General features: G+C 62.4%; 1 protein-coding gene across 1 annotated transcript; it reads left to right on the forward strand.

Moving 5' to 3' along the window:
* Positions 1-478: 478 nt before the first annotated feature.
* LOC130262795 (red-sensitive opsin) lies at positions 479-9,670 on the forward strand. The gene is made up of 6 exons (XM_056510265.1): positions 479-590; positions 2,686-2,982; positions 3,860-4,028; positions 5,066-5,231; positions 7,108-7,347; positions 9,513-9,670. Exons 1-6 carry the CDS (start codon positions 479-481, stop codon positions 9,624-9,626), a joined length of 1,098 nt encoding a protein of 365 aa, XP_056366240.1. The 3' UTR covers positions 9,627-9,670.
* The last annotated feature ends 4,818 nt before the right edge of the window (positions 9,671-14,488 follow it).

Below are 14,488 nucleotides of genomic sequence, written 5' to 3' on the forward strand. Positions count from 1 at the left end.
CGGGGGTTTCGGGGGGCGCCTATTTCAATCCCGCGGGTCTCGTTCTCATCCGGGGGGTCCCTGGGGGGACAATTTGAATCCCAAATTTGGACCTGGAGGGGTGAAAAACATGCCGAAAACATCGTGATTAGCGCTGGGTTTGGGGGTCCCGGGGGTTTCGGGGGGCCCCGATTTCCATCCCGGGGGTCCCGTTCGGATCTGGGGGGTCCCGGGGGGCACACTTGGGACCCCGGGGGAGGGAGGGAAGGGGGGCCCCGCCAGGAAACAGCGGGGGATTAGGGCTGGCGTCAATCCCATCAGCTCACCCCGGCTGCTCAGGTGAGCTCGGGGCGTCCCCCCCGCATCCGCGCGGCCCCAATTAAGGGCTCAGCGACGGGATTTTGGGGGGGGGTCCGGGCTAATCCGGGGGCGGGGGGGGGTTATAAGAGCCGGGGGGCGCGGGTGGCCGGGGCAGTGGCGCTGGTGACACTTGGGGACAATGGCGACGGGCGTTTGGGACGGGGCGGTTTTCGCCGCGCGCCGGCGTCACGACGACGATGACACCACGCGCGACAGCATCTTCACCTACACCAACAGCAACAACACGCGCGGTGAGCGGCGGGGACACGCGGGGACACGCGGGGACAGCGCGGGAGGGGGGCTGGGGGAGGTTTCAGGGGGTTTTTGGGGAGTTTTGGGGTCGGCGGTCAATGGTAGAGGCGTGCGCGGTGGAGGTGTTGGGGACATCAGGGGACAGGGAGGGACACAGGTGGACACCGGGGGACACTGGGGGACACTGGGGGACACTGGGGGAGGGGTTTGGGGGACTTTCGGCGATTTTTGGGGAGTTTGGGGGTCAATAATTGAGATTTGCCGATGGTAGCAATGTGCGCGGTGAAGATATTGGGGACATGAGGGGACATTGAGGGGACACAGATGGACATGAGGGGACACTGGAGGACATCAGAAGACATGAGGGGACACTGGGGGACACAGGGGGAGGGGTTTGGGGGAGTTTTGGGGCATTTTTGGGGAGTTTTGGGGTCAATAATTGAGATTTGCAACGGTAGCAACGTGCGCGGTGAAGATATTGGGGACATGAGGGGACATCGAGGGGACACAAAGGGGCATGAAGGGACATTGGGGTCACTGGAAGGGACAGGAGGGGACACAGGAGGAGCATTTTGGGGGAGTTTTGGGGGGTCAACGATCAACCCATATCAATGGCAGTGATGCTGTGAGGATGTGGGGGGACATGGGGGGACACTAAGGGACATGAGGGGACACAAAGGGACATGAGGGGACACAGTGGGAGCATTTTGAGGGAAATTTGGGGGAGTTTTGGGGTCAAAACCCAACCTCCACCAACAGGAATGCCACACACGGCAAAGAACAGAGGGACATGGGGGGACAAAGGGGACCTGAGGGGACACGGGGGGACACAAAGGGACATGAGGGAACACGAAGGGACATGGAGGAACACGGGAGAATCATTTTGAGGGAAATTTGGAGGAGTTTTGGTGTCAACAACCAACCCCCACCGCTGCTGCCGCCGCACACTGCGGGCACAGGGGGGACAGGAGGTGACACCGGGGACATGAAGGGACACAGAGGGACATGAGGGGACACAGGAGGACATTGAGGGGACACGGGAGGACATGAGGGGACATGGAGGAACACGGGAGAATCATTTTGAGGCAAATTTGGAGGAGTTTTGGTGTCAACAACAAACCCCCACCGCTGCTGCCACGTCACACCGCGGGCACAGGGGGGACAGGAGGTGACACCGGGGACATGAGGGGACACAAAGAGACATTGAGGGGACACAGAGGAACACGAGGAAATAATTTTGGGGGAAATAATTTTGAGGGAAATTTGGAGGAGTTTTGGTATCAACAACCAACCCCCACCGCCGCTGCCACCGCACACGGCGGGCACAGGGGGGACAGGAGGTGACATGAGGGGACACAGAGGAACATGGGGGGACACGGGAGGACATTGAGGGGACATGGAGGAACACGGGGAAATAATTTTGAGGGAAATTTGGAGGAGTTTTGGTGTCAGCAACCAACCCCCACCGCCGCTGCCGCCGCACACTGCGGGCACAGGGGGGACAGGAGGTGACATGAGGGGACACGAAGGGACACAGAGGAACATGGTGGGACACAGGAGGACATTGAGGAGACACGGGTGGACATGAGGGGACATGGAGGAACACGGGAGAATCATTTTGAGGCAAATTTGGAGGAGTTTTGGTGTCAACAACCAACCCCCACCGCTGCTGCCACGTCACACTGCGGGCACAGGGGGGACAGGAGGTGACACCGGGGGACATGAGGGGACACAAAGGGACATGAGGAGACATGGAGGAACACAGGAGAATCATTTTGAGGGAAATTTGGAGGAGTTTTGGTGTCAGTAACCAGCCCTCACCGCTGCTGCCGCCGCACACCGCGGGCACAGGGGGGACAGGAGGTGACACCAGGGGACATGAGGGGACACAAAAGGACATGAGGGGACATGGAGGAACACAGGAGAATCATTTTGAGGGAAATTTGGAGGAGTTTTGGTGTCAGTAACCAACCCTCACCGCTGCTGCCGCCGCACTCCCCGGGCAGAGGGGGGACAGGATGCGACAGGAGGCGACAGGAGGTGACACGAGTGTCACTCGGCCGCGCCACCACTGACCCCCCGCCGCCCCCCCAGGTCCCTTCGAGGGCCCCAACTACCACATCGCCCCGCGCTGGGTGTACAACCTGACGTCGCTGTGGATGATCTTCGTGGTGATCGCCTCGGTGTTCACCAACGGGCTGGTGCTGGTGGCCACGGCCAAGTTCAAGAAGCTGCGGCACCCCCTGAACTGGATCCTGGTCAACCTGGCGATCGCCGACCTGGGCGAGACCGTCATCGCCAGCACCATCAGCGTCATCAACCAGATCTTCGGCTACTTCGTCCTCGGCCACCCCCTGTGCGTCATCGAGGGCTACACCGTCAGCGCCTGCGGTCAGTCGGGGCGGGGGGCGGCGGGGCTGGGGGGTCTGGGGGTGCGCGGGGCTTGGGGGGCAGTGGTGGGGGTCAGTTGGGGTGTGGGGTGGGATGGGGGCGGGGATGTGGGTCAGAGATGAAGGTCAGAGATATGGGGCAGGGATGTGGGATGTAGGGTGGGATGAGGGGCAGGGATGTGGGGCAGGGATGCAGGTCAGAGATGAAGGTCAGAGATATAGGGCAGGGATGTGGGGTGTGGGTCAGGAATATGGGGCAGAGATGTGGGTCAGAGATGAGGGGAAGGGATGTGGGGTGGGATGAGGGGCAGGGATGTGGGTCAGGGATATGGGTCAGAGATGAAGGTCAGAGATATGGGGCAGGGATGTGGGATGTAGGTCAGGGATATAGGGCAGGGATGTGGGGCAGGGATATGGGTCAGAGGTGGGGGTCAGAGATGTGGGTGGGATGTGGGTCAGGGATATGGGTCAGAGATGAAGGTCAGAGATATGGGTCAGGGATGTGGGATATAGGGCAGGGATGTGGGGTGGGATGTGGGTCAGAGGTGAGGCTCAGAGATGTGGGGTGGGATGTGGGTCAGGGATGTAGGTCAGAGATATGGGTCAGGGATGTGGGGCAGGGATGTGGGGCAGGGATGTGGGTCAGGATTGTGGGTCACAGATGTAGGGCTGGGGTCAGGGACTCTCTATGGGTCTGGGCGCTATGGGGCAGCCCCATAACCGCCCCAAACCTCCCCAAGCGCTCTGGTCCCTGGCCACCCACCCCACAGCATGGACGTTATGGGGTTTTATGGGAGCTCTGTAGGGCAGTGTTCTGTGGGTCTCTATGGGTCCGGGCGCCATGGGGCAGCCCCATAACCACCCCAAACCCCCCGCAGGCATCACGGCGCTCTGGTCCCTGGCCATCATCTCGTGGGAGCGCTGGTTCGTGGTGTGCAAACCCTTCGGCAACATCAAGTTCGACGGGAAGCTGGCGATGGCGGGGGTCGTGTTCGCCTGGGTCTGGGCCTGCGCCTGGACCGCGCCCCCCATCTTCGGCTGGAGCAGGTGGGGAGGGGTCCCCGGGCCCTGGGGGGCGGCACGGGGGGCGGCAGTGGCGACACGAGGGTCCCCAGGGGGTGGCAGAGGTGACACGAGTGTCCCCAAGCTGTGGGAGGGGTCTGGGTCGGGGTCCCATACTCGTCCCGCCCCGGGCCCGCGCCCCGGGACCGCGCCCCCCCATGTTGGGCTGGAGCAGGTGGGGAGGGGTCGGGGGGTGACACGAGTGTCCCCAGGGTGTGGCAGAGGTGACACGAGTGTCCCCAAGCTGTGGGAGAGGTCTGGGGTCGGGGTCCCATACTCGTGGGTCTGGTCCCGCCCCCGGACCGCGCCCCCCGTGTTGGGCTGGAGCGGGTGGGGAGGGGTCCCCAGGCTCTGGGGGGGGGGGTCTGGGGGTGACACGAGGGTCCCCAGGGTGGTTCCGGGGGGTCCTCAAGGCTGTCCCAGGGGTCCCCAGGACCCGGAGCCTTCAGAGGATTTTTGGGGGGGGTCCCTTTTGTCACCTGTGACCCCCCCCCCAAGTGTCGCCCCCTCCCCACATATTGACCCCACAGGAGTGACCCAGGTGTCCCCAAGGGGGGTCTGGGGGTGACATGAGTGTCCCCAGAGTGGCACTAGGGGGGTCCCCAGGACCGTCCCCGGTGTCCCCATGACCTGGAGCCCCCCGAGGATTTTGGGGTGTCCCTCTGTGACCCCGATGACCCCCCCCGGGCAGGTACTGACCCTTCAGGAGTGACCCAGGTGTCCTCAAGGGGGGTCTGGGGGTGACCCAGATGTCCCCAGGGTGGCTCTAGGGGTGACCCCTCGAGGTCCCCAGGTGTCCCCATGACCCGGAGCCCCTCCGAGGATTTTGGGGTGACCCCTGACCCCCCCGGGCAGGTACTGACCCTTCAGGGGTGGCCCAGGTGTCCCCAAGGGGGGTCTGGGGGTGACATGAGTGTCCCCAGGGTGGCACTAGGGGGGTCCCCAGGACTGTCCCCGGTGTCCCCATGACCCGGAGCCCCCCGAGGATTTTGGGGTGACCCCTGACCACCCCCCCCGGGCAGGTACTGGCCCCACGGGCTGAAGACCTCGTGCGGGCCGGACGTGTTCAGCGGCAACTCGGACCCGGGTGTCCAGTCCTACATGTTGGTGCTGATGGTCACCTGCTGCTTCTTCCCCCTGTCCGTCATCATCTTCTGCTACCTGCAAGTCTGGATGGCCATCCGTGCGGTGAGGACACGCCCCCCCCAAAAAAAAATCCCGACCCCGAAAAGTGTTGGGGGGGAAAAAAAAAAAAGCGAAGAAATTCGGGCTCAAAAAACCAAAAAAAGCTGGAGGAAAAAAAATCACGAACAAAAAAAAACCCAAAAAAACCAAACAAACAAAACAAAAAAAAAACTCCAAAAAGAAAACTGCAAAAACAAAAATCCGACCTGAAAAAACGCAAGGGGGAAAAAAGAAAAAAAAAAAAATTAAAATAAAAAAAAATTAAAAGAAAAAAAAAAAATAAAAAAAATCTGGCTAAAAAAAAAAAAAAAAAATCCAGGGGGGAAAAAAATACTGAAAAAAAATCTCGACCCCAAAAAAACCACCCTGGATCCATATAGCTCCCCAAAACCCCCTCCCCACACCCCCAGACCCCTCTCAGCCCCCCCTGGACCCACATCCCCCCTGTAAACCCCAGATACTGCCCCCAAAACCTCTTCAGGAACCCCCCAAAACCCCCCAATTTTCCCTCCTCCAGGTTGCTGCCTGCAGGAGTCACCCCTTTATACCCTCTACAACCCCCCCAAATTCCCCTATACCCCCTTTATCTCCCCCAAACCCCACAATAACCCCCCAAATCCCCCCCAAACCCCACAATAACCCCCCAAATCCCCCCCAAACCCCACAATAACCCCCCTAACCCCACAATAACCCCCCCAAACCCCCCTAACCCCCTCTCCCCCCAGGTGGCGGCTTAGCAGAAGGAGTCCCCACACTCCCCTATATCCCCTATAAACCCCACAATAACCCCCCAAACCCCACAATAACCCCCCAAATCCCCCTCTAACCCCACAATAACCCCCCAAACCCCACAATAACCCCCCAGGACCCCCCATGACCCCCCCTAACCCCCTCTGTCCCCCCAGGTGGCCGCCCAGCAGAAGGAGTCACTGCACTGCCCTATAAACCCCCTTTAACCCCCCCAAACCCCACAATAACCCCCCAAATTCCCCCCAAACCCCACAATACACCCCCCTAAAACCCACAATAACCCCCCTAATCCCACAATAACCCCCCCAAACCCCCCTAACCCCCTCTCCCCCCAGGTGGCGGCTTAGCAGAAGGAGTCCCCACACTCCCCTATATCCCCTATAAACCCCACAATAACCCCCCAGGACCCCCCATGACCCCCCATGACCCCCCCTCTGTTCCCCCCCAGGTGGCCGCCCAGCAGAAGGAGTCCCCCCACTCCCCTATAAACCCCCTTTATCTCCCCCAAACCCCACAATAACCCCCCAGGACCCCCCTAACACCCCCCAGGACCCCCCCCATGACCCCCTCTCTGTCCCCCCCGAGGTGGCCGCCCAGCAGAAGGAGTCACTGCACTGCCCTATAAACCCCCTTTATCTTCCCCAAACCCCACAATAACTCCCCTCAGGACCCCCTCAGGACCCCCCCCATGACCCCCCCTCTGTCCCCCCCCAGGTGGCCGCCCAGCAGAATGAGTCACTGCACTCCCCTATATCCCCTATAAACCCCCTTTAACCCCCCCAAACCCCACAATAACCCCCCAAACCCCACAATAACTCCCCTCAGGACCCCCTCAGGACCCCCCCAGGACCCCCCCCATGACCCCCCCTCTGTCCCCCCCCAGGTGGCCGCCCAGCAGAAGGAGTCACTGCACTGCCCTATAAACCCCCTTTAACCCCCCCAAACCCCACAATAACTCCCCCCAGGACCCCCCCATGACCCCCCCTCTGTCCCCCCCCAGGTGGCCGCCCAGCAGAATGAGTCACTGCACTCCCCTATAAACCCCCTTTATCTCCCCCAAACCCCACAATAACTCCCCTCAGGACCCCCCCAGGACTCCCCCCATGACCCCCCCTCTGTCCCCCCCCAGGTGGCCGCCCAGCAGAAGGAGTCCGAGTCCACGCAGAAGGCGGAGAAGGAGGTGTCGCGCATGGTGGTGGTGATGATCCTGGCCTACATCTTCTGCTGGGGGCCCTACACGGTGTTCGCCTGCTTCGCTGCCGCCAACCCCGGCTACGCCTTCCACCCGCTCACCGCCTCCCTGCCCGCCTTCTTCGCCAAGAGCGCCACCATCTACAACCCCATCATCTACGTCTTCATGAACAGACAGGTGAGGGGCGCGCCTGGGGGCAGCTGGGGGCACCTGGGCACACCTGAGCACACCTGGGTACAGCCAGGACATGGGATATGGGGATAGGGGATAGGAACAGGGTCACCATCTACAACCCCATCATCTACGTCTTCATGAACAGACAGGTGAGGTTTGGGTACCTGGGCACACCTGGGTACACCTGGGCACACCTGGGCACAGCCAGGACATGGGATATGGGGATAGGGGATAGAGACAGGGTCACCATCTACAACCCCATCATCTACGTCTTCATGAACAGACAGGTGAGGGGCGCGCCTGGGGGCAGCTGAGCACACCTGGGCACACCTGGGCACACCTGGGCACACCTGGGGGCACCTGGGCACACCTGGGGGCACCTGGGGGCACCTGGGCACACCTGGGTACAGCCAGGATATGGGGTATGGGGACAGGGGATAGAGACAGGGTCACCATCTACAACCCCATCACCTACGTCTTCATGAACAGACAGGTGAGGGGCGCGCCTGGGGGCAGCTGGGGGCACCTGGGCACACCTGGGTACACCTGGGTACAGCCAGGACATGGGGTATGGGGATAGGGGACAGGGATAGAGCCACCATCTACAACCCCATCATCTACATCTTCATGAACAGACAGGTGAGGGGCGCACCTGGGGGCACCTGGGCACACCTGGGCACTGCTCAGGATATGGGGTATGGGGATAGGGGATATGGGGTATGGGACAGAGCCACCATCTACAACCCCATCATCTACGTCTTCATGGACAGGTGAGGGGCGCACCTGGGCACACCTGGGGGCACCTGGGCACACCTGGGCACACCTGGGTACAGCCAGGACATGGGGTATGGGATAGGGGATAGTGACAGGGTCACCATCTACAACCCCATCATCTACGTCTTCATGAACAGACAGGTGAGGGGCGTGCCTGGGGGCAGCTGGGCACACCTGGGGGCACCTGAGCACACCTGGGTACACCTGGGTACACCTGGGCACACCTGGGCACAGCCAGGACATGGGGTATGGGGATAGGGGATAGTGACAGGGTCACCATCTACAACCCCATCATCTACGTCTTCATGAACAGACAGGTGAGGGGCGCAGCTGAGCACACCTGAGCACACCTGAGCACACCTGGGCACAGCTGGGCACAGCTGGGCACACCTGGGTACAGCCAGGACATGGGGTATGGGGATAGGGGATATGGAGTATGGGATAGAGCCACCATCTACAACCCCATCATCTATGTCTTCATGAACAGACAGGTGAGGGGCGCGCCTGGGGGCAGCTGGGTACAGCTGGGTACAGCTGGGCACAGCCAGGACATGGGATATGGGGATAGGGGATAGTGACAGGGTCACCATCTACAACCCCATCACCTACGTCTTCATGAACAGACAGGTGAGGTTTGGGTACCTGGGCACACCTGGGGGCACCTGGGCACACCTGGGCACTGCTCAGGGCATGGGGACATGAGATAGAGCAGGTTTATGGGGCTGGGACAGGGATAGAGCCACCATCTACAACCCCATCACCTACGTCTTCATGAACAGACAGGTGAGGGGCGCGCCTGGGGGCAGCTGAGCACACCTGGTTACACCTGGGCACACCTGGGTACACCTGGGTACAGCCAGGACATGGGGATATGGGGATAGGGGATAGAGACAGGGTCACCATCTACAACCCCATCATCTACGTCTTCATGAACAGACAGGTGAGGGGCGCACCTGGGGGCACCTGGGCACACCTGGGGGCACCTGGGTACACCTGGGCACACCTGGGCACAGCCAGGATATGGGGTATGGGGATAGGGGATAGGAACAGGGCCACCATCTACAACCCCATCACCTACGTCTTCATGAACAGACAGGTGAGGGGCACAGCTGAGCACACCTGAGCACACCTGAGCACACCTGGGCACACCTGGGCACAGCCAGGACATGGGGTATGGGATAAGGGATAGTGACAGGGTCACCATCTATAAGCCCATCAACATCTATAACACTGTCTGTCCCCCTGTCTGTCCCTCTGTCCCCCCGTCTGTCCCCTGTCTGTCCCCACTTCCCCTGTCCCCTTGCCTGTCCCCTGTCCGTCTGTCCCCTGTCCGTCTGTCCCCTGTCCGTCTGTCCCCCGCCTGTCCCCTGTCCGTCTGTCCGCCGGCCCCGCAGTTCCGGAACTGCATCCTGCAGCTCTTCGGCAAGAAGGTGGACGATGGCTCCGAGGTCTCCACCTCGCGCACCGAGGTGTCCTCCGTGTCCAACTCCTCCGTGTCACCCGCCTAGGGCCCCCCGCCGCCCCCTCCCCAATAAAGCTTTGTACCTCCCGGACACGTGACCTGCCTGTTGTCACCTCCCAGCGCTGTCCCCAATGTCACCAGGGTGATGGGAGCTCTGTGTCCCCCCCCTTTAGGTGTCCCCAAATGTCCCCAGGGTGCTGGGGGTTCTTAGTGTCCCCCTCTTCAGGCGTCCCCAATGTCCCCAAGGCTCTGGAGGTTCTCAGTGTCACCCTTTTTGGGTGTCCCCAATGTCCCCAAGGTGCTGGGACCTCTCCGTATCCCCCTCCCAAGCGCTGTCCCCAGTGTCCCCAGGGTGATGGGAGCTCTGTGTTCCCCCCCCTTTAGGTGTCCCCAAATGTCCCCAAGGTGCTGGGAGCTCTCTGTCCCCCTCCTTGGGTGTCCCCAATGTCCCCAGGGTGATGGGAGCTCTGTGTCCCCCTCTTTGGTGTCCCCAAATGTCCCCAGGGCACTGGAGGTTCTCAGTGTCACCCTTTTTGGGTGTCCCCAATGTCCCCAGAGTGCTGGGGCTTCTCATTGTCCCCGTTTTTGGGTGTCCCCAAATGTCCCCAAGGTGCTGGGGGTTCTCATTGTCCCCCTCCTTGGTGTCCCCAATGTCCCCATGGCTCTGGGTGTCCCCAGTGTCCCCTCCTTGGGTGTCCCCGGTGTCCCCAAGGCAGTGTCCACTTCTTGGGAGGGTGTCCCCAATGTATCAATAGCTCTGGGGAGTGACGTCACCCAGGGGTGTCCCCAGTGTCCCCAAGGTTCTGGGGGTCCTCATTGTCCCCTCTTGGGGTGTCCCCAGTGTCCCTTCTTGGGATGTCCCCAGTGTCCCTTCTTGGGATGTCCCCAATGTCCCCTCTTGGGGTGTCCCCAATGTCCCCATGGCTCTGAGGTCCCAAATGTCGCGCCCCCCCCCCATGGAATCTCCAATGTCCCAGTCAAGGGTGTCCCCAATGTCACCCACCCCCCACCCACGAGGGGTCCCCAATGTCCCATCAGCCCCTGGGGGTGTCACCCCCCCATCCCCCTCGTCCCCCCAAATCCCCCCCGGGACCCCGGGGAGCGACAGCGGCCGTTTCCCCGCCCCCGCGAGCTCTCAGCCAATAGGAAGCGCTCCCGCTGCGCGCTGCTCTGCTATTGGCCAGCAGACACGTCAATCTTCGCTGACTGACGCGGCCAATCAGGAGCCGGGCTGGGGAGAAAGGGGCGTGGTCGGGATGGAGGTGATGTCATCGCCGCTGGCCACGCCTCCCACGCGTTCTGATTGGGGCAAAAGGGCGGGAGGGGCTCGCGCCGCGCTGTGATTGGCGGGGAAGGGGCGGGAAAGGGGCGGGACCAGAGGGATCCGCACGTGGAGGGGGGGACGGGGATGGGGAAGGGACAGGGACAGGGATGGGACAGGGATGGGACAGGAGGGGATGGGGATGGTTACAGGGATGGGACAGGAGGGGATGGGGATGGGACAGGGGACAGGGATGGGGATGGTTACAGGGATGGGGATGGGACAGGGGACAGGAGGGGATGGGGATGGTTACAGGGATGGGGATGGGACAGGGGACAGGAGGGGATGGGGATGGTTACAGGGATGGGGATGGGACAGGGACAGGGATGGGACAGGGAGGGGATGGGGATGGTTACAGGGATGGGGATGGGACAGGGGACAGGAGGGGATGGGACAGGGAGGGGATAGTGATGGTTACAGGGATGGGGATGGGGACAGGGGACAGGGATGGGACAGGGAGGGGATAGTGATGGTTACAGGGGATGGGACAGGGGACAGGGATGGGGACAGGGATGGGACAGGGAGGGGATAGTGATGGTTACAGGGATGGGACAGGGGACAGGGTTGGGACAGGACAGGGATGGGACAGGGATGGGACAGGGATGGGACAGGAGGGGATGGGGATGGTTACAGGGATGGGGATGGGGACAGGGGACAGGGATGGGACAGGGAGGGGATAGTGATGGTTACAGGGATGGGACAGGGGACAGGGTGGGGACAGGACAGGGAGGGGATAGTGATGGTTACAGGGATGGGACAGGGGACAGGGATGGGGACAGGGATGGGACAGGGAGGGGATGGGGATGGTTACAGGGATGGGACAGGGATGGGACAGGGAGGGGATGGGGATGGTTATAGGGATGGGACAGGGATGGGACAGGGGACAGGGACGAGGAGGGGATGGGACAGGGAGGGGATAGTGATGGTTACAGGGATGGGACAGGGATGGGGACAGGGATGGGACAGGGAGGGGATAGTGATGGTTACAGGGATGGGGATGGGGACAGGGATGGGACAGGAGGGGATGGGGATGGTTACAGGGATGGGACAGGGATGGGACAGGGGACAGGGATGGGGACAGGGATGGGACAGGGAGGGGATAGTGATGGTTACAGGGATGGGACAGGTAGAGGGGATGGGGATGGTTACAGGGATGGGGATGGGACAGGGGACAGGGATGGGGACAGGGATGGGACAGGGAGGGGATAGTGATGGTTACAGATGGGACAGGGAGGGGACAGGGATGGGGACAGGGATGGGACAGGAGGGGATAGTGATGGGACAGGGGACAGGGATGGGGACAGGGATGGGACAGGGAGGGGATGGTGATGGTTACAGGGATGGGACAGGGGACAGGGGACAGGGATGGGGACAGGGATGGGACCTAGGAGGGGATGGGGATGGTTACAGAGATGGGCATGGGGACAGGGTTGGGACAGGACAGGGAGGGGATAGTGATGGTTACAGGGATGGGACAGGGGACAGGGTTGGGACAGGACAGGGAGGGGATGGTGATGGTTACGGATGGAACAGGGATGGGGACAGGGATGGGACAGGGAGGGGATGGTGATGGTTACAGGGATGGAACAGGGACAGGGATGGGACAGGGAGGGGATGGTGATGGTTACAGGGATGGGGATGGGGACAGGGTTGGGACAGGACAGGGAGGGGATGGTGATGGTTACAGGGATGGGACAGAGTCGGGGATGGGGACGGGACAGGAACAGGGATGGGGACAAGGATGGGGATGGGGACAGGGACTGGGACAGGGAGAGGGATGGGACAGGCACAGAAGTGAGACAAGGATGGGACAGGGACAGAGATGAGGACAGGTGCAGGGATGGGGAGAGGGGCAGGGACAGGAATGGGACAGGGATGAGACAGGGACAGAGACAGGATGGGGACAGAGCTGGGACAGGGATGTGAGCGGGACAGGAATGGGATGGGGACAAGGATGGGGACAGGGATGGGACAGGGAGGGGATGGTGATGGGGACAGGGATGGGACAGGGATGTGAGTGGGACAGGAATGGGACAGGGACAAGGACAGGGACAAGGAGTGGACAGGGATGGGGACAAGGACAGGAATTGGGACAGGGATGGCGACATGAATGGGACAGGGACAGGAATGGGACAGGGACAGGAGAGGGATGGGGACAGGGACAGAGATGGGACCAGAGACAGGAATGGGGACAGGGATGGGGACGGGGGTTTCCCCTGAGGTGACACTGTCCCTGGTGTCCCCACACCCCCTCACGTCCCTCACGTTCCCCCATCCCGTGTCCCACACCCCCTGTCCCGCTGTCCCTTGTGTCCCCCTGTCCCGCTGTCCCCTGTGTCTCCCCCCCGTGTCACTGTGTCCCCTCGGGTGGGTGGCCCGGCCCTCCAGGGATGGTGACACTGAGGTGACAATGGGGAGGGGGGGGGGGACACAGGAGGGTGACAGCCAGGAGGGGACAGGGGTGACACGGGGGGACACAGGGGAGGGGACAGAGGGGGTGACATGGGGAGGGGACACGGGAGGGACACGAGGGGTGTGATAGAGGGGTGACACGGGGGAGGGGACACGAGAGGGACACGCGGGGGGTGACGCGGGGGAGGGGACACGCGGGGGGGTGACACGGGGGAGGTGACAAAGAGGAGGTGACAACCCCCGGGGGTCCCCACCAGCGACATCGGGGAGGGTGGGGGGGGATCGGGGGGGGTTCCCACCCAGTGGGCGTGGCCCCAGCCCCAGCCCCGCCCCCCGCAGGCCCCGCCCCCGGCCCGCAGCGCCTCCGGCAGCGCCGCAGCGCCGGGACCCGATGGGCCGGGACCGGTACCGGGGGGGCTCCGGGGGTTCGGGGGGGCTCCGGGGGTTCGGAGGGGGGTCCCGGGCTCGGGGGGGGGGGATGGAGGGAGCGGGGGAGGGGCGGGGGAGGAGGCAGCGCTCGGGGCTGCGGGAGGGGGGAGGGGGAGGATGCGGGGGGAGGGGGGAATTGGGGGATTGGGGGGGCGGGCGCGTGCGGGGGGGAGGGGGGAGACAGCGAGGGGGACACCTGGGCAGGTGTGAGCGCGGGGGGGGAGGGGGAGGGACACGGGTGGGCAGGGGTGGTGGGGACAGGTGTGTGCAGGTGTGGCGGGGATGTCCGGGTGTGACAGGGCCAGGGGTGGCCAGGGGTGACCAGATGTGTGCAGGTGTGACAGAGCCAGGTGTGTCCAGGTGTGTTGGGGACAGGTGTGTGCAGGTGTGATAGGGGTGACAGCGCCAGGGGTGACCAGGCGTGGTGGGGACAGCTGTGTCCAGGTGTGACAGGCATGTCCGGGTGTCAGGGCCAGGTGTGACCAGGTGTGTCAGGGCCAGGTGTGACCAGGTGTGACAGAGAGGTCCAGGTGACAGGGCCAGGTGTGGCCAGGTGTGGTGGGGACAGGTGTGTCCAGGTGTGTTGGGGACGTCCAGGTGTATTAGGGACAGCTGTGACCAGATGTGGCAGCAATGTCCAGATGTCAGGTCCAGGTGTAACCAGGTGTAACAGGGCCAGCAGTGTCCAGGTGTGTCGGGGCTGTCCCGCTGTGAGCAGGAACTGGGAGTTACTGGGTGAACTGGGG

This window comes from Oenanthe melanoleuca, chromosome 25 (assembly GCF_029582105.1).
Source record: "Oenanthe melanoleuca isolate GR-GAL-2019-014 chromosome 25, OMel1.0, whole genome shotgun sequence".
Classification (NCBI taxonomy): Eukaryota; Metazoa; Chordata; class Aves; order Passeriformes; family Muscicapidae; genus Oenanthe; species Oenanthe melanoleuca.

What these genes read in the sequence shown, in the direction of transcription:
- LOC130262795 (XM_056510265.1), top strand. Translation starts at nt 479, where the DNA reads ATGGCGACGGGCGTTTGGGACGGGGCGGTTTTCGCCGCGCGCCGGCGT. An exon ending in CCCATCTTCGGCTGGAGCAG is followed by an intron (nt 4,029 to 5,065) that starts GTGGGGAGGGGT and finishes CCCCCCGGGCAG; the next exon opens with GTACTGGCCCCACGGGCTGA. An exon ending in TCTGGATGGCCATCCGTGCG is followed by an intron (nt 5,232 to 7,107) that starts GTGAGGACACGC and finishes GTCCCCCCCCAG; the next exon opens with GTGGCCGCCCAGCAGAAGGA.